This window comes from Protobothrops mucrosquamatus, unplaced genomic scaffold (genome assembly GCF_001527695.2).
Source record: "Protobothrops mucrosquamatus isolate PMUCROS unplaced genomic scaffold, P.Mucros_1.0 scaffold_128, whole genome shotgun sequence".
Classification (NCBI taxonomy): domain Eukaryota; kingdom Metazoa; phylum Chordata; class Lepidosauria; order Squamata; family Viperidae; genus Protobothrops; species Protobothrops mucrosquamatus.
The window spans coordinates 1285874-1307165 of record NW_015386204.1 but is presented as its reverse complement, the minus strand read 5'-3'; the positions used below and the strand labels follow the sequence as shown (position 1 = coordinate 1307165).

The window sequence follows — 21292 nt, the reverse complement described above, 5'->3', positions numbered from 1 at the left end:
GAAAGCTCACCTGCCTTTCTTAATATTTAGTTCAGGTAGGTCTGTAAAGCAATTACTTTGGAAACCTTGATATAGAAATGTAGACTTAATTGTGTGGATGCTTTGCTATGCTTTGTAATCTTTTGGTGCTGTTTCTACCTGTTTGAACTTGTAATGCATGAGTGTGGGAGGGAAGATGGGAGGGAAGGAGGGAGGGAGGGAGGGAGGGAGAGAGATGGAGAGACAGAGACGAGAGAGAAAGATAAAGTACTGCACATTCAAAATCCCCAAAAGGCAGGTGACCCCAGGGAGATTTGATGGTGTATTTCAAGAACATTTAGTGTGCTCAGTAACTGCTACAGTTCTAGCTTGATAAAAAAGAGGCAGAAGGTTTTTTTTACATACAGAACAGTTGCTCATAAAAGAATTAAGCCATTTCAAATGGTCCATCAGGATCCAGTTTCTTGATCCACTGTAATGCAGCTTATGAAAGTCTCCTTTGGTGATATCAATGAATAGTACTGCCTTGTTCTCATGTATTATTAGTGTTTTAATAAAGTATCCTAGTCCACATATCATTTCCAGATGGCTTGATATAATCTTCATGCCGAAGCAATATATCAAAATTCTCAATGCATGATATAACTGAATGCAAAAATAAAACAAATTACTTATATACTAGCCTACAATCTATTTTTATTTGTCTACTATCTCAGGTTCCAGGTGAGTCATCTAGACCTGGAATAGGCACATGTGGATGTTTGATGTATTATAGGTATTGTTGAAGGATGTAAGCTGTTCGAAGTAAAGCTGCCTTTTGCTATTGAATGATAGTGAGTTTTTCAGTGCTGACAGTGTTCAAGTGATGCTCCAGTTGTTTTGGGATTGCACCCATAGGCACTACCTTTGCTATCCTTGGCCACAGATTTCTATTAGCATGTATTTGTATTTTGTGATTTTCTTCAGTTCTTTCTATTCTATTCTGCTCTCTCCAGATACTGCCATATCCACTATTCAGATTTTTCTGTGGGGTCCTTGGTGGTCTCTGAATTTGGTGGTTTTCTTGCAGATGTTTCATTATCAAATTAGGTAACATCCTCAGTGCACTTTTTTGCTTTTATTATCCACAGTTGTAAAGTCTAGGGGTGTTTTGTGGCAGAAGGCTGTCTGTTTGAATTTTAAAGTCCCAGAGCCCTTTGTCTATCTTGTGGTCCCACCAGTTCTTGCTTGCAGGCAAATGGTATTTCTTGCAGATCTTCCAATGCACCATTGTTGCTACTTTGTCATGCCATTGTTCGGAATAGGACAACTTGCCCTGGCTAGCTCACCATGACCAGCTCACCCAGGCTGGCCCACCGTGGTTGACCTGCCCTGACCTACTCATCGCAGCTGACTCAACACAGGACAACTTGCTGTAACCAACTCGCTGTGGGACAACTCACCACGGGACAATTCAACGCAGGGGTTTATTTTTTTAGCAATTTGACAGAGACACAACTTTAAAATTTGATTTAATTCGGTTTTATCGGGGGGGGAATGTATTTATGTTTTGTTTTAAATATGTTGTGCGCCGCCCTGAGTCCCGTCGGGAGAAGGGCGGCATATAAATTAAATTAAATAAATAAATAAATAAAATAAATGCAAGATTACTGTTACCTGCTACTGTTTGTTCACATTATCTTAATTTTTGTTATTTACCTTTCATTTTGTCCCTCCTCTAGCATTCTTTAATGATTCTATTCCACCATTTCTTTGATATTATTGTAAATGTTACATAACTCGTCCCATGGCAAGTAGTTGTACATCATTCTGCAATAGAAATCTCTGAATGCTACAGTATCATGCTTGTCAATAATTAGAGAGAAATTGCTACAGACAATTCTTTAACTAAAATAATCCTTGCAATATTTTCTATGAACATATCCAGAAATGGACTTCTAATTGAAGCTTTTAAAGGGGACAAATACAGGGAGGAACCTGTTCCTTGTCTACTTAAACAAAAGTAGGTTTTTTGTTTGTTTCAATCATTAGAACTTTGTGATAACTGCTTTTGGATGATAGGAAAAATCTAAGGATATTCTCTGGGTTGCCTGCTTCCACATCTGTGACTATCCTGATAAGATTGGACAAGTTAATTGTGCCAAGCACAATTATGATTATGCTAAACAACAGCAGTTATTACTGTATGGATGGGAGTGAAGGCCACATAGTTTTCCTCACCCACTTCTATCTTTTGGTGGCTGCTACTACGAAGTGATGAGAGCATCAGGCATGTTTTGATCAGAGGACAAGAGTGAGAGAAAGAACTATTATACGCAAAGCAACATTTGGATGAGACCCATGAGGCTTCTGTAATTTTCATTCCTTTGAATGAAACCTCATTCTGGGTCAATGTATCATGGAAGGAGGGGAAATGTTGAGTTATCAAGATGCAGGATATGACGATTCACTCTGATCCTTCCAACAGTAGAACTGTAGTAAACTGACAAGAATGTCTTGTTTAATAGCAAAGCCACATGTCAAAATGCAAGATTTGCAATGACATACAGTAAACCAGGAAGCCAAGCAGATATTTACCAAACGTTTTTTCTAGAGTGAAATATGGAATCAAGTGTACAGAGATAATAGGATTTCAACAGCGTGGACAAAGTGTGAAATTTGTCACAATATTTTTTTTAAAAAAAGACATCCATCAAACACATTACAGATTATTTAATATACTAGTTATTCAATTGTTTGTCTATTAAACAAAATAAAAATAACAAAAGAGCAATTAGGTCAGACTAAATTTACCCTGGTCTTGTGCTCTCTTTGTGACCAAAATAACCTTCTGGTACTCTGAATAGAACTGAGGCTTTGCTTCCTCTGATTCTGGGCTTATCACAGTTATTGGGATGAATATACTTTTGGAGGCTTATGCTTTGTGAAAGATAGGGTTAGCCTTTTTAAGCAAAAGTCTAGGACTTATTAATTTGCTAGATTGATAAATTATCTTTCATTGAACTCAGAAGAAAGCTTTCAAAATCTAGTTTTGTTCCAGAACTGGAATTAATGAATTACTGAATGTGGTGTGTCTGCGTGTGTTGTTTTGTTTAATTTGTGTTGTTTTTAAGTTTTGTAGTTTCAGTTGTCTGTGTGGTTTCATGTTTTATCTGTTTTAAGAATATTTTTGGGTTTTGTATGCTGCTCACAGTCCACTGTAGTTGGGCAGCTATAATACCATAAATTTGAATGAATGAATAAATGAATGAATGAATGAAATGTATTGCTTCCTCTTCCCATTTCTCCTGTGAGAATAATAACCCTCACAACTTGAAAGTACCACATGAAGTAGTTTGGGCTGAGACAAAGTCATACAGTAAGTTTTCATGGGTGGTTCAAACCAGGGTCTCCCCTGGGCCAGTCCAACACCTAATCCCCTATACCAAGGGTCCCCAACCCCCAGTCCGTAGACCAGTACCGGGCTGCGGCATGCCAGCAACTGGTCCACACAAACAAGCAAAGCCCCATCTGCAAGATGCAGGCAGCACACAAAACCATGCACCCTCCAGTCCGTGGAAAAACCTCTCTCCACAGAACCAGTCCCTGATGCCCAAAAGGTTAGGGACCTCTGCCCTATACCATATTAGGTCTCAAAAGGAATCAGTTTCCAATCAATTCTTGCTCTGTACATCTGCAGATAATATTAAATGATATAAGCATGCAGAAATTGTTCATTATTATATAGACCTTATAACCAATATTATAGTGGAACTGAGTATACCGAGAGAGCTTACATATAAATTTACAACACGCTTTTTTAAAAGCATGGTTTGTCAAGCAAGCCATAATACCTTCATTTAGCCACATAGCAAACTGTATTGTACTATTAAAACCAATCACATTTTGATTTGCTTGTAAATCAGGCATTTATCTCAGTAGTATTTTCCAGTTCCAATTACTGTTTTTAACGGCATCTTTTATCAATAACTTAATAGTCTTTTTTTCTCTCATATAGTTTCCTTATTTATTTTTAACATTTCTAACCTGCATTTGAGGGAAAATCTCTTTCAAGAAAAACTAATGTCTAAATCTAACAATATCAGTGCTCTTGTCTCAGATGTTAACTTTCAACTATAATATGGGCAATAGGACTGGGCAATGCATTTGAAACAGATGCTTCTCCTGCATGCTAGTCTGAATCAAGCTTTCTCTTCCAAGTGTTAAAGGAGACCTCTTTATATTTCATAGATATTCTGCATCCACAGACATTTCTTTTGGGACCATCAGCAAAACAAAATGCTTCTGTAGATGTACCTGGGAAGCTTTGCAAAGAAGAGAATTGCTTTAATGCTTTGATCAATTACCATGCAGGGTGCAGCACCTGTTTCAATTCTTTTGCTCAAGAATTACAGCTGAGAGCCTTGCAAACAAGGCAGCCTCTTTAATGCAGTGTTTCTCAACACTGATGAATTGAAGATGTGTGGATTTCAACTCCCAGAATTCCCCAGCCAGCCATGCTGGCTGGATAATTCTGGGAGTTAAAGTCCACACATCTTCAAATTCCCAGGGTTGAGAAACACTGCTTTAATGCTTCAACAAGAGGCCCTTTGTATACATGTAATCAAACACCTTTTTCAAATGTTTTGCACTACCAAATCTGAATGTATTTCCAGAGATGATCCTAAACAGCACTATTATTTCATGCAGGTCTACCATGAAGGTATGTCAGTCTAAACTCATATTATCTTCCACTTGAAATTGTATGCTGAGCATTAAGGAAAATATGTTCAGCAAAAAAGAAGCTATGTTGTATTTTCAAAGTTCAGTAAAAAGACATCTTTACTTCTTCATGGGTAAACCTCATTCTCCACAATTATTTGAATCTGCCTATTGAGATCTTTTTGCTTCAAGAAACATTTTGTAAGAGTGGGAAAAGTTAAAACTCACCATCAATACTATCACAAATAGAATAGCTGCTCTATTATTGTAGCTACCATTCATGAAAATGCTATTTATCCTCAAAGCTACACAATATCACCAAAAAAATGGCAATTGTAAGGCCCAAATTCATTTTAAATCTACCATAAAAAATGGAATGAAAGGAAATTGAAATGTCAGGGCAACTGGACCTTACAGATAAAACGAAATGAATTAATGCTGATAGTAGAGGATATGCAGGGAAAGAGAACAATTTCAATAAACTGGGGGGGGGGGGAGGTTTCACACAATGCAGCAAAATCTGTCTTTTGTGTATCTCTTAAATGTGGGGTAAATTATAGTCTGATTTTGTCCAGGCTTGGAAGCGAAGCAGAGTTAGGACTGGTCAATTCTTAAATGGGACACCAGCAGGGAATAGCAGATAGGCTAGATAGTGGAAGTTGAAAAGGCATTTTGAAAGAAAGCAGTGGCAATCCACTTGCATTTTTCTGCTCAGAAAACTATATATAGGTATGTGGAGCTGAACTCAATGTGTAAGAGACTTGACCTTAAGAAACTAAATAGAAAATGAAAAATGCATTGTTCTCTAATTCTACATTCGCTTTCCCCAATGTCATAGCAATATATGTATTTCCAACCAAAATGAGCATATCTAATAGATTTATGTCACCACAGTCAATGACAGAAGCATATATCAAAGTAATATTTATTCTTTCCCACAGAATAATTGGGACTCGCAAAGAATAAGAAAACAGTCTCTTTAGAGTTAAAAATAAGACCCTATAAAATAATTCAATGGAGTATTGGACCAACTTACACAAAACTTGATTTGAACTGGTCTTGGCATTTACAAATTTAGAGAAAGCTTGGGAGAAATTGGTTTTACTTAAGAATACTAGTCATACTGATTTAATTTTCATAAGGGATTTTTACTGCTGCTCAGTGAGTTCTAGGACAGAAGGTAGTCCTCTTCTGCCCATTTCTTAGGACTTGGAACACTTCCTGGATGTTTTTAAATCTTCATATTGAAAAAAAAGTATGATTGTTGAAACTATATTTTAATCCCAGTAATTACAGATTTCAGCAATTAGACATTCTGTTTCTGACTGGCTATCAAAATGCCTCAAGAGGCTTACAAAAAATGGTATGACCTCTAACTTAGAAGTCGGTCCAATGAACATATACAAATGTATACAGGTAGTCTTCAACTTATTATAATTGAGCTCGGAATTATGGTCATAATTGTTGATCATTAAGTGGGTCATCACATGATTGCACCCAATTTTAGAACCTTTTTTGTGGTGGAGATCATTAAGTGAACCCATTGTACGCGATGGGCGGTTTTCCCCAGAAACTGGAAATAAAGACTAGTTTCTGGCAAAAAAAGTTGTAAATCCTGGTCACGTGACAGAAGACGAAGCAAACAGTCTAAATGTGGGCCATCTGTCAATCACCAAAATGCGATCAAATGAAGTCAGGCAGAGCAGTCACTAGAACTTTGAAATTGGGTCATATGTAGCTCTGGGGAGGTCTGTTGTAACTTCAAATGGTTGCTAAGTAAGTCAAAGACAACCTTTATAGAACATCTGGTTGTAAAGATAATATTTTAGTTCTGGAATCTAGTTGCTGGAAATCAGAACAAAATATTATTGTTTCCTGTACAGTATTGCTTTAAGTATTAAGTATCTAATTAAGACTATAGTAAAACCTTTTTGAGCATCTCAGATATACTAGAAACTTGCAAGATACAATAAAACACTTTAATTACAGGCTTGGGGAAGACCAAGCTTATAAGAAATATCGCCAGCAGGAGAGGAGGCTTCTGATTGCTGCTAAGTATGACTGGAGTCTAAATCTCTTCTCTGCTGGAGGGAAGAATCTATTAAAAAGTCCCCAATGGGAATTCTACTTTTTTTTTTTTTGCCTTCTAGTTTCACAGCACAATTTTGACTCCAATATCACTGGATGTAAGGCTGCATGCCTTCCTTTTTCATGAACAATATTTGGATAAGGACCTTCTGCCTCCTTTTGTGTGACTGTAAGAAGCCGAGGCAAAGAAGATATACAGCTACATATTTAGAGGTCGGTTTTGACCCTTACACCCACTGTGATCTAATGCTTTTGGTACTTTTGCTGTCCTTATTAGTCTATCTCCCAAGCCAGCTACCAATTTACTTCCAATTCTGTGATGTTTATCTTATTCAGAGGTTGGGTGCACTTCTCTCTTCCTCGCCTTTCTTATTGAAAGAGTTCAGTGAAGCACAGAAACTATACTGGTCACAATAACCTTTGTTCCGAACACATACAGCAGTTGAGAAAAATAGCTCTGCTTCTCTGCAGCCTCAGTTTCTCCTCTAATATAATTTATTCAGTTATCTTAATCATAAGAATATAAAGAAATTTGTCAGTCTTTTATGTCCATCCAGGCGTTGTATGTTGTCAAGTAAATCACTGACAAGTTTCAATGTTGTCGTGACTTTTTTCTCTGAATGTTTACAAAAAGTGAATTCTGACAACGCCGTAGAGACACCAGTACACTAGTTTTAAGTCTGCGAACCGTTGACTGTGTAAAACTCTCTACTAATGAGAAAGCTCCATTTTGAGAGGAAAGAGTAATCATTTTGAGAGATGATTACTCTTTCAGGGACTGAAACATAAATGTTATTTTGTGTTTGTATGTTACACAATATTTAGTAAGATTTGCTGGAGATGCAATTAGGTGTTGGGACATTTTTATAGGGACTGGTCTTTTCCTATTATTGTAATATTGAGGACACATCAAGACTATTAATATGATTCTGAATCACCCATTCAGATAGGTTATTCTTAGTGATATCACAGCATTTGGAATCAGTTAAAACATCACAAGTCACAGGTTTGGAAGTGCTGGCTAAAATAAGAAATTACTGGAAGAAGAAATCTTTATTTTGCAGCAACAATTTGGTGTGACATTTTAATTTGTTCTATTTCAACAACAGGGCAACAGGCCCCTTTTCTCTTTCTTTTTTAGTTCTGATTTTTTTAAATCTTTTTGTTAGAGTTGTATGTTCTTACTTTCCTTCTGTTAATTTGCTTAGCATAAAAAACAATTAAAACTGGGGAAAAGAAGGCAGTTCAAATCTGGGAAGACTGATGGCTTCTGAGATTTACAAAAGTCTCTCAGACATTAGGGCAGATTTGTCAATCAATGAATCAAATTCTCCTTCCTCCTCTCCTCAGCTTGGTATTTTCCACAAATCACAGACATCGTAAGGTGTGAGGCACAGCTGCTGTGGTAACATCTGTTAGAATTCTGCAGAAGCAGACTAGGCAGGTCAGAACTTCATGGTGGTGATGAATGTGATGTTTTTATTTAGAAGAGAGTAGTTACATTCATTTGCTTTTCTGCAAATGAAGAAAAGTCTATTCTTAATTTCCCATTGCATTGACTCATATCTCTAGTAGACAGTAGATATAGCAGTATAATAGTACAGAATATATACTGCAGTACAGCAGTACAGAAATACATTCCTTGCGTATCTAATTACACCTGGCCAAATATAGTATAAGATAAGATAAGATAAGACAAGACAAGACAAGACAAGGGACGTATTTTGTCTTACGGTAAGGACTTAGTTTCACAAGACTTAGACCGTCCCACATTATTGTCCCTAACTCTTCCACCGGGAAAAGTTCACCTTCAGGAAAAGAATTCGACTCACGTAGAATGTCGATCGAGACAGAAGACTAGGTCCGTTTGGTTCACCATTTATAGTTATGTAATACTGTCTAACAATATTAAGAATATTCATATTAATAATTGTAAGCCAATAAACACAGATTTTAAAGTAACCAGCATTTTTATTTTCTTAGAAAAGGGAAATACTTTAAAAGGATTTCTTTATTTGACAGAGAAATATTAAAAAAATTGTTAAGATTATAAAATCTGCAGATGATTTTAAAAAGTTATAGAGGCATTTTTAAAAAGATTCTTTTCTGATTCTTCATAATATTTCAGAGCTTAATTACTCTGTTAGACTTGTTACATATTTTAACAGTTATCAATAATTAAAACACCACAACACATTTGAAGATAAACTATACGCTTATTACTGAAAAGTAAGGAATGAGTGAATCTAAAGACACTGTAAGACCATAATATATACATAATGTCTGTACATAGTGACACAATTGTGAATCAAATACAAAAGGTAAGATTGGTTTTGTATGTTCCAAAAGCATCATTTTTATCCCTATATATTTTTAGACTTTTACATTTGTAGATAAGATATTATTCCCTATAAGTTAATGCTGACCCAGGAACCTAAAATATATTCTGCACTAACATATAAGCAAAAACTAGCTGATAATTTATTGAATAAGGACCAATCAATGCATGAGAGACCAACTCTAATGTAAGCCTAGAGCATGATAAGTGGTTTTCCTAACACTTTAATGTAAAAGATTATACAGCTATAATACTAAACTACATTGCAGGCATTAGGGCAATTATTTTCATAAGGCTTACATATGCAAATGCAAAGATAAAGACACAAATGCAACCTCTTAATGATATTTTGATTGTTCTTAGAACCCTTTCAGAACCACAGTTCAAAAACAGCTCCTGGTTGCTTTGGAATGCATTCAGCTGAATAATTTTGTAACCATACTTGGAGATATCAGTAACTGTTGGAATGTGAGAATCATTGCAACTAAGGTTTCATATTGTTGATTTGGGTTGATGTATATATAATATTGCAAACATTTTAAACATATTTAAGACACAGAAATTTTACAACTTGATCTTTCAAGGTATCTCTTCTTTTTCATTGGACGATCCCAGAATCGACAGAGGCTTGTTTCCGAGTGGTCTTTGGAGGTGGCGGTGGTGGTGTTTTGCTTGGCAAAGGAGGTGGCAGTTGCTAGAAGAAAAATTGGATAAAAGATCTTACTAGAGAATTAACTGCATTGATTCAAATATAATTTCCTATAATGCTACTATTGTGATAGCAGGATAAAAATCTATGTCTATTTAATTCCACTGGGTCTTATGAACAGGACTTTACTAATGACTGTAATTAAATTGAGTATTCAGTAAGGATATCAACTGAAATCTATTACATACGTAAGCATAATTATTTTACATTGCGTATGTTAACTATTTTAGCATTAAACATTACTAAACTGAGATATATTTTGGAATAATATAATATACCTTTTTTATAATTGGATGCCAATTCTCATTTTAGAAAGACCATGCTATACTGTGTTTCCCTGAAAGTAAGGCCTACCCTGAAAATAAGCCCTAGCTTTATTTTTTGGGGTGGGCCTAATATAAGACCTACCCCAAAAATAAGCCCTTGTTTTGGGGCGAGGCACATGCCGAAAAATCAAGCTAGGGTGGGGGTGGGGGTAGAGCTTGCCATTGCAGCCAGGCCTCTCACGGATTGACACTTGCCTCGCTGGCCCACTTCTGCAGCCGAAGGAGCAGCTTCATTCTGCAACTGAGAATGCAGCTCCGGCCTGCATTTCGCAATCAGAGACCTTTCCTGAAGGCTTCCGCAGCTGAGAACTGAGCAATGAATTCAATCTGTAGCTCTGTTCTCAGCTGCAGAAGCCTTCCAGAAAGGCCTCTGGCTGCAAAATGCAGGCCGGAGGTCCATTCTCAGCTGCAGAATGAAGCTGCTCCTTTAGCCGCAGAAGAAGTGGGCCAGCTGGGTAGGGCTGTCAGTGCCGCCATGGCGAGGTGAGTGGAAAAGACATCACCCGAAAATAAGACCTGATGCCTCTTTTGGAGACAAAAAAATAAATAAATGAGACCGGATCTTATTTTCTGGAAACATGGTATGAAATATATTATATTTCTAACTTATGAACAATTTTTCATTTGCCAGCATATATTTATGAAAGCTTAATATTTGTAATGCCAATATACTGTGTTTTGGGTACTGTTTTGACTTCTAGGATTTTATTTAATCAAATTAATCAGGAGTAGAAGTGCAAATTATATGAGCAGCAAATTATGCACCAATAAAGATCAAGCTATGTGGCCCACAATAAAAATCTTTGTTATAAGGGTAACGTGCAGCTATTTCACATATGGGTATATGGTACTATTAAGCTGATTTTCCATAGCTTTACTAAGAATACAATCATTAAAACCTCCACGAAAAGAACATTAAGTCATTTTGCAATGCTCCATCCAGCAATTGTAACAGAATAACAGAGTCAGAAGGGACCTTCCAGGTCTTCTAGTCCAATTCCCGGGACAAGCAGAAGATCCTATATCATTCCAGACAAGTGGCTGTCCAATCTCTTCTTAAAAGCCCCCAGTGATGGAGCACCCACAACTTCTGAAGGCAAGCTGTTCCATTGGTTAATTGTTCTCATTATTAGGAAATTTAGTTAGTTCTAAGTTATTTCTCTCCTTGATTAGTTTCCATCCATTGTTTCTTGTCTTGCCTTCTCGTGATTTGAAAAATAGATTGACTCCCCCCTCTTATATTGGAATATCATCATTCAATACATTTTACTTTGTCAGGAATACTTTCCATTTCATTTTATATCTTAAGACTTGCTTTTCCACTTGTTTTCCCACATTGCCCTCCCCCAATTTTTCTTCAATCTTTTATTATTCTTCAAATAAATTCATTCCATTTCATACTGTTAGTAGACAAGTTATTACAATTTTAGCAATTCTATGACTCTTCAGTAATGAAAACAAACACATAAAATATCTGTCATTTTTTCCACTATTATCATAAGGAAAGTACAAAGTACAAGCTGAAAATATTACTTCAGTGTCTGCCAATTTATCTCTGAGAAAAGTGTGAAGATTTATACAAATGTGGAACTGAACATGATTTGTCCTCTTAAACTTTGATTCTGGCTTTTCAGTTGTCAATTTAACATATATCTTTAGAAAAAAAGAATTTGCACTGATGTCTTGACATCCATTCAGTGTATCAGGTACATAGTTTAAAGATAAAACTCTTAGATCAGGATATCCTTTTCTTTAGTGGTAGAATTCTTTGGGCATACAAGACCAATAAGTATTCAGACCATTTCCCAGGAAACCAATGGTCAAGTCTGATTTCTTGCAGAGTGCTTCTAGACAAATATTTCTAATATAAACACCTTGTTTCATTGTACAATAGAGCCAAATGAAGTTGCTTTCCATTTATAACCATCTTGTGTTTTTTTCTTTACACAAAAAATGCCAAATACTACTTAATAATAGTGCCACGAACTTCTATGTATCACTTTTAATGCAAATCACTGTCTTGCCTACAGATGAACTGTGAACATTGGGTTTCCCAATACTTAATGATATTTTTCAACACTTCTCTGTTCTAGCAGATAATGCAATCTGAAGCTCCAGGATTAATGCAAACAGCTTTTCTGCACCTCACCATCCACTTTCAAACAAAATTGCTGGAAAAAAGGCATCAAGATTTCTTGCCATTTTGAAATAGCAAAAGTATACAGTTATTAATGTTAGCGATTCCACAAATCTCTCTTCTACAAAAGGACCTGTGCAATCGTTACTATATTTAATGATCCATTATGGTCGATTTGTTTCATAAATAGCTATTCTCATTGTTTATATACTGTAGCTGGCTTGTTGAAGTGGAAGAACAGTCTGAAGAAAACTCTTGATGCATGGTCAAAATGTTACCAAAACCCACAGTCAGGTAAAAAAGTCAGGTAATAAAGCCATTTACATGATAACATATCTTTCAGCTTTTCATTTGGGGATCAGTTCTCTCTCAATATCAAGGTGGAACAAGTATTCTGTTTCATCTCTCAGTAAGAATCGTATCCTAGGGAACATAATTATTTTTCTGTAGAGAAACTAACTTTAGCCATGAAGTAGACCATTTGTTCTCTGCATTATTACTTACTGCAAAACCCTTTGTTATTTAGTTACTAACTATGCACCTTTAGAGTGGCTATGTAACATAGTCAATACAATGTCAGGAAATAACGGAGGACTGATTTACCATAATAATTTATATTATGAAGGGCATATGCATAGTAATATGCATTTTTGACTTGATGGATGAATGGGGGAATTAAGAATCAAAAAATGAGAGAAGGATACAAATTTAAAGGATAGGGTTTATGAAGAATTGAATACAGCTGCTGCATGTTATAAATCTTCATAGGTTGAACAATTTAGGCTAAGGGATGAGGAGATAGGTCAATAGCAAGCTGATAGTGGTGGATTTCACATTGAAGGGGAAGCATTTAAATTTTAAAAGCAACCATGGAAAGAGAAGGTGGAAATAAATTTCAGTTTAATAGAAAATATTGACAGAGGAAAAGAATAAGATTCTAATAAAGCCCTGTGATAACAAAGCCTTTTCAATGAAAAGTAGTGCTGCTTTCCCTCAGAGTTAAGGGAAGGTGGTGTGGCTTTGTAGAATATTTAAACAATAGAAAAATATTATATTAGTCATTATCATCAGCCATTCAGTCATGTCTGACCCTCAGCCACCTTATGGATCAGCACTATCCATGCTGCTCTGTCTTGTACCACCTCCTTCATATCTGCCATGGTCATCCTGGTGTTATCCTTTATAATGAGCTGCCAACAGATATTATGGTGGCCCCTTCTCCTTTTTCTGCTGATCACGCCAACATAATTGACTATTCAAGTGAGTCACCTCATAACAATATTAATAGTACTGGAAAGCATCACCAAGAAAATTGCACTGGACCCTCCTTCTGGAGCAGAACTAGTAATGGCTTTTGATTTCATGCATATCAACACTGTATAATTTGGATTGTCCCCATAATCAAAAAGCCAAGAAAGCAATCCTAAATTTAACTTCCACTCATGACTTGATAGATCCTAACTGAATAATCGGCTTTAGTGCTGTCTTGATCTTAAAGATAGATTGCAATGATGATTCCCAAAAAATTACAACCCTACCTATAATGAAAAGATGAGATCTGAAGAGTAATGTTAGCATTCTAAAATATTAATGATCTATTGAGATCTAATTCACTTTAACCCTATAAAAGGCTGTACACCTTTTAGAAGAGCAGTATGAGAGGGCAGTATTTTTCTTTTTGCAAATTTTTTTAGTGTGGGTGAGAAGGATAGTTGGTCATCTACTGAAGATGCTCAATCTCTGCATTTTTTATAATAACAGAAAGTTGGATTCCCTACTTTACACAAACCCTTTAGGATTTGGTAAGATCCCCCATATTAACTTCGGATCCCTAAATCCTAGTATGAGCCTTGGGGTAACTAAGGTAATAAGGAAATTGATCACTGAGGGTCTGATTCAAAATATTTGCTTGCCGGAACAAAGTTAATGTGTGTGTGTGTGTGTGTGTGTGTGGGAAGAAGAAGAAGAAAAGGACCAATAAAGGAGAATATTTATAGCTCAGGATTGAAATGAAGGATCCTTGTGCTTTTGGGGTTTGGTTGTTTTCTTGCAGACGTTTCATTACCCAAACTAGGTAATATCATCAGCGACAACAGCGTTGATAGTTTGGGTAATGAAACGTCTGCAAGACACAAGAAAACAACCAAGCTCAAAGAAGAAAAGGAATTAACAATATAAATTTCTGCATAATTTTAACAGAAATTTTAACAGATTAAGATACCTAAAACAGATATTAAAATATCTAAGTTTGCCCTAAGCTAGATTATGTCAGATATGTCATTAGAAAGAAATCTTGAATTTTAATACTATTAAATTAATTGAGTACATCAATATTCAGTAATAGATAGGGCTGCAAGTAATGCTTTGCTGGCAGAGTAAGTAGAAAATAACACATTTTGAGATCGATAGTCCTTGCAACCTCTTCCTATCTTCTTTTCACTTCTATAAACATGCAGAATGTTTATTTCTATTCCTCTAGTTTCTGTCTACCTCTTTACAATGAAAGAAGAAAAATGCCCATTAGACTTTGCCGAAAAGTTTGACTGCCATTCCCAACATGCTTGCAATAGAAATCCAAATTTTCTGAAAAACTGAAAGGTTCCTTCCAATTGAGCTTACCCCTAGTGACTTAATTAACACATCCATGTAGTTGTCTTGGCAACAGTACAAAAATTGGTTGCTGCCTTCTTCCAAGTTTAATCTGAGATTCTGGTATTTCTTAATGACCTCCCTTCCAAATAGTAAGTGAGCCTGACCCTGCTTAGCTTCCCAGGTCTATTTCAAAATTTGTTTCTATATATTTGAAAGTGTACCATGGTTGTTCAGCAAATGTTTTAGGCTGGGTAGGTATTTATAAACAGATTCTGGCTTGTAAAACTGTACTAGTGAAAGTTAATTATAGATAATATCCTTGGTAGCGATTACGTTTTTATCTGTAAGTGAAAAATCTTTTACTGCTTTCTTTTCTATGTCTATTTTATATTCCTAAATTCCTATTAACAATTTGGCCTTTTTATTAATTTAAATTTCATAATTTTTAATTGCTTGTAAAGGATAGTTAAAATAAATAAAAAAATAAAAAAAACTCTATTTAACTTTAAAACTAGATGACACCAGCAGGTTACTATCAATAGTTAGGCTGTAGATTAATCACATTTAGTAGAAACAGAAAACACAGACTTATTTAGTTTCCAAGCTTAGATAAAGTGGGCCAGGGCTCTATGTATTTTTTATACTTTCATTAATTAAGAGGACTGTGTTAGGTTTCAACAATGGTAGGTTATAAGAAAACAATTGAAGTAATGATATGGTTTACCAGAAATTAAGGCCACACCTAGGCCAATTTCCTATAGCCATGTGACCTTCAGGAAAAATAGACGTTTTATTTAAAAGATGCACCTGGAACATGGAAGCATTTCATCTCCAATCACCTCTCTTTATATTTTTTTCTGTATTAAAAGAAACAACTATCCTTGTTTGTCTTGAATTTTGCCTTGACAGAAATGGGTGAGATATAAGGGAATAGGAATTTTTCTTCATGAATTTTTAAATAACATCTGGGGTTTGCATTGAAATATTGTGGGCAAGAAATTAAAATCACTATTTTTTTAAAAAATGTAGTTCCTTGACTTTCTCTTCCTTTGTCTCTGGCACAAAAGGATATGCAACTGTTTATCCTTATCTACATGCATCTTACTTTGTAATTTCCTTTTCAGGCCTAATATAGGACTAATTCTCTCTTTTTCATAAACTACACAATATTTTGAATACCCACACGCAGCTGATTGCACTATATGATAATGCAAACAGTAATTCTCATAGCACTATTGAATATTAAACATTTGAGACAATACTTATAAGATAGTATGTAAGAACTGAATGCAAACAGTAAATTATAACCTTTCTGTTTCATTTTGCCTTCATTTATTTGAATGCTGTTTTTTCATGCTCATAATTAAAGAAACTTCCCTTTGCCAGTGTTATTATTTATTAATAACCAGGACTTTTTTCACACACACACTTTTATACATGCATCACTAGAGAAAATATAAAAACAATCCTATAATAAAACATCACCACCCCCTTCCAAGTCAAATTAAAATAACAGAAAAAGATAAAATAAGAAACAATGGTGGGTCAGCTACCATCAAGCTTTTACTTAATGTTTACTAATATTACTTACAAAAACCCACTGACCTAGTTTAGCATCTATGGTCTATTTCAGGGGTAGTCAACCTTGGCTCTTTTATGACTCGTGGACTTCAACTCCCAGAATTCCTGAGCCAGCTGTGCTGGCTCAGGAATTCTGGGAGTTGAAGTCCACGAGTCATAAAAGAGCCAAGATTGACTACCCCTGGTCTATTTCATTGTGTCCAAAGACAAATTAATTTCAAATTAATGAAGATATTTGCTATATAAAATTTGATATACTGTGGAGGTATTTAATTCCTCCATTCTTTTCAATAGCCATAAATGCTTTCCTATTTTGGTAGAAAATGTATTCCATTACTTTTGTCAAGAACAACATAACTTGTCAAAACGACAATCCTTTATTGGTTTGTTGAAGTTCTAAATGCAGGTTCAAAAGCTATAGATACTATGGGCAGACAAGATGCACAAATGATTATAATTGTCAACTTACTGCACATGATTACAGATGTTTATTATGAAAGCAATAGAACTATGGTACAGTTATCATATGTTTCTGTCTATATTAGTTCTGGTACCATATACTGATTCTCTTAAAAAGTGCATAAAGTTTTGCTTGTAATTTTAAACTGAAAGTAAAATTTTATTTCCATTCTGAGTAAGCATCCCATGTTTTAAATTAAACTCCATTTCTTTTGAATTTGTTTTCTTGATTCTAATTTAGCATGTAGTTGATTTTGTATACAGTGATGGATACAATCCTTAGAAAGCAATATGCAAGGTTTCATGTTAAATTCAAGAGGAAGATATTATAGAATCTTTTCCCTTAAGTATTTTATAACTTTAGAGTTAAGGACACTGAACTGAATATGTCATTCTAATACAAGTATCTCCAGTTCTACTATAGGATGAGAGTTTACGCTCATATAGATGCTACTGGACTACAGTGCCTTGAATGCTTTATCACTGGCTAGGCCTAATGGGGTTTTAGTTAAACATTTGAAGAGCTTCAGGATGTCCACTCCAATGAAAATATGTTATATAAAAAGTTTCAATATGTATTTTTATAATGAAAAGTATGGATACTACAAATGAAACCAAATGTATAAAGTTGGATCAAATTTAAATGTTTATAGTAAGTATTGAGGGAGGTCTCAGCACTTGGTAAGTCTCTTCACTTCATTTTCCACATGTATGATGGGATTACTGTCAAGATATATCCTACTTTTAAATGTGTTAATAAGATACATCTTGTTATCACACAGAAATATTGAATATTGCCTATTAGCATGCTGATAATGTATTCATGCTTATATAAGCTTCCCATTTAATCAAGGGTCCATAAAATAAGCGATCATGTGACACTCAGGCATGATATTCTCCTTATATAATTGACTATGAGTTGCAATTGTATTTGCAAGGAATAATTTGAGGAAGATGCTGATTTACCAGAATTGTTAAGTCAATTTACATTTCTACATAGAAGACAAAAAGTTTGATGAAAGATAATAGCTGTGAAAATATTCAGATGCATATACTGTAGCTGTACATGCTCTGGATAAATCAGATTCAAAACAGGAATGTGATTTAAAAGTTGCAGGAATGTGTTTTAAAAGCTGTTGGAAAGTCAGGAAAGAGATATGGATTGTACAGACGCAAAACCAGCTGAGCCAATTGCATACCCCTCTCTGAAGTTCAAGCCTGCATTCTTTTGCAATTGCAGAATCCTGTCTGACTGGAAAAGTGATAAACTGATTTTTCCTAGGAAAATTGAAGAATATTGGGAAATGGATTTGTCACATTTAACCACTTTCCTGTGGACTTTGTTGGGAAGATGCACCGATTGTGGAGACTGAATTTATTATATTTAATTAGACAACAATTGATAAGAAATGATGTTAAGACACAAACATGGATACTTGATCCAGGACAAATTACTCTTAACTCTTGGAATGACTGGGATAGATAAGATGCCATGGTAAATTTTCTACAAGTTGATTACAATACTAGTTTGTTAACAGAAGGTTTTGAAACTTTAACCTTGCTCTTTTTATTATTATTGTTCTTCCTGTTAAATATGTTGCTATTAATATAGTTATTAATATGGATAACAGGTCAATAATTTGTGAATAGACTTAGTAGCTTAAAATTTTTTCTGAGCCTGTTTCACAAGGGGTGGGAAACCAAAACTGTAGTAATATATTAATCAGTATTCAACTAGGTGGTATAATATGTGTATATGTGTTGTTTTTTCCCATTTTAATGCACTTTTTTCAATGTTTGTTTTGTCTTTTTTCTTTATTTTTTTAAAATTTGTTGGAACTTTGTGTTTTAACTTTTTTTGAATGAAATAGAAAGAGTTTTTAAAAAAGAAGATAAAGACAAGCTACAATAGTTTTAGGCTGGTTAACTATACAAGCCACTGTACTGTCAGTTATTAATAAGTCAAGTTCAACCTCTGTTGTCTTCACGGACGAACACTTGATTCTCAACCTGATTTCAGTGACAATGTATAGGATGTTCAGTAATAGCTTTAATTCTATTGGCCTAACCCATCGTCTTTACATTTCTCAATTCTTGCCAACCATATTTTTTTCTACTTCATCATCCATTCTCATCACATGTCCAAAGTATGTGAGTTGTGGCTTGCTTTTTATTGCCTCAAGGAAGCTGCCAGACTCTATTTGATCCAGGATTGATTGGAACACCTTGCTGTCTCTAAACCCATAATTCAGTAGCATCTGTTTTCTTCCTCTCAATGTATCCATCTTTCAAAGCTTTACCTTTTTATACTGGAAAAAACAAGTATCCAAGTATGTCAGAGCAGAAGGCTGTGATGTAGCATACCAGGCTTTGGACACCACATCACAGAACTCAGGGGGTTACAACGCTAAAGCTCAGGATGTTACAACACAGCCAACCACCCAGGATGTTGTAACACAAAACTCAGGATATCACTACACTAGATCTCAGGATGTAATCACACAACCCATTACCCAGGTCATTATAACACAAAAGACTAATGGGCACACAGCCAGCACCTCAACCACTCAGGATGTTACGAAACAGCTAAACAATCCACAAACAATAGCTCCCACACAGCCAACCAATCCACCTACAGCAACTAAGCCAGCACTCCACACACCCCCACCAATATTTATAGATCACATTTTGCTCGCACAAGCACGAAGCCGAAGACCCCAGCCTGAATATGATGAGTGGGACCTCGTCGAAACGTCGCCAAGATACTCTCAATCTTACATGGGAAAAGACCCGAATATGCCAAGACCTGCATACCTGTACCCGTGAAAATCTACGAAAACAAATATATATATATATATATATATATATATATATATATATATATATATATATATATATATATATATATATATATATATATATATATATATATATATATNAAAAGAAAAGAAAAAAATCAAAGGCAAAAAGTGCATGAGAAGCAAAAAAATTAAAGATAGAAAAGAAAGAAAAAAAGTAGCTTCAAATACTCTTCAAAGCAACTATAAGTACAAATATATTTAACCTTTATGGGCTAAGAGACATTACAAGAAATTTATGAACTAAGGAGAATAGGACAAGAAAATCCTGCTGCTGTTGTTTCCTAGTTTAGTAACGAAACGTTCAGAAATTATATTGAAACACCACAGCCAAAATATTTGATCTTTCTCTAAAAATATAGTCTATTACTTTTTTCTACAACCTATCCTGTCTAATCATCAAAACCATAAGTCATAAGTTAATTTTTTTTCATTTTTACACAAAAAGTCCTTAAGCGGAGTCTAGTCAGCAATAAATGTAGATAATGTCTTTTCTCTAATCAAATAAGTTGGGTCAATATCCATTTTTATCTGATTGCCTTCCTTATTATGAATCTCTCTGTTTCCTCACATTCAAAATTTTTGCAACAGCTTTTTTTTACTGAAAGAATTCTGCAGAAGAATAATTAGATGTTCTGGCACATTTATTAGTGATTGCATGATCCACATTCTGACATGATCTTGGCTATAATATTATTATACTCAATAAGGCAAAGATCAATCTTCATCTTGTATTCTCTTTCTCTGTTATCTTTTGTTAGCTATTTCATATCCATTTGCCTTTTCTGAAATCTGCCTGCTTATTTGGCATTTCTTTTTCATTGTGCGGGCTATTCTTTTTTGTAACATCTTCAAAATACTTCAGCTGCTATTTATAGAAAGAGTTAATAATTTGTACATTCTCTTGCATTTTTTCCTTTGATATAGATTTTTGTTATGAACTTTTTTAATCACTAGAACATACAATATTATTCAATATTTGTTGATATGAAGCTGTTGGCACTTTATCTGCCACTTCTGAAGCTTTAAACACTTCAGTGGGTATTTTATCTATGCCAGATACTTTCTATTTGATAGCTGGTCTGCTGTGTGTCGCACCTTACTTTCTAGTAGAATTGTTCTTGACTATATTGTTTCTGAATGTCAGCGCATTCAGAAACTAATTCATATAAATTAAGTCTATTTTTATTGTAACAGACCAGTAACAGCAAGTCTGAATGTGCTTCCCTGTCCATCCCTTTACTGGACTGAAGACCTTCTTGGTAGCAGCTCCTCCTTCTGTCTTTCAAGGCCATTCCCTCTGCCATCTATAAACTTTTCTCTTTATCTTATAATTCAGATTTAGTCTTTCTATCCTCCTCTAATCTCACTTGTCTACATTAGATCTCTAATGTTTTTGAGCATGAGTATTATAACTGTAATTTTCTTGTGATTCTCTGGTATACTTGTAAATATCTCTTATTTTCCTTTTATTACTATATTATTATTATTATTATTATTATTATTATTATTATTATTATTATT

General features: G+C 34.9%; 1 protein-coding gene across 1 annotated transcript in view; it reads right to left on the bottom strand.

Annotated features, from left to right (window-relative positions):
• Window positions 1-8739: 8739 nt before the first annotated feature.
• The window catches only part of LOC107288945 (dedicator of cytokinesis protein 1), a gene marked incomplete in the record, with an annotated part of 165275 nt that continues 152722 nt past the window's right edge, over window positions 8740-21292 (bottom strand). The window contains 1 exon segment of the mRNA XM_015817621.1: window positions 8740-9800. Coding sequence (XP_015673107.1) covers window positions 9705-9800 — 96 coding nt within the window.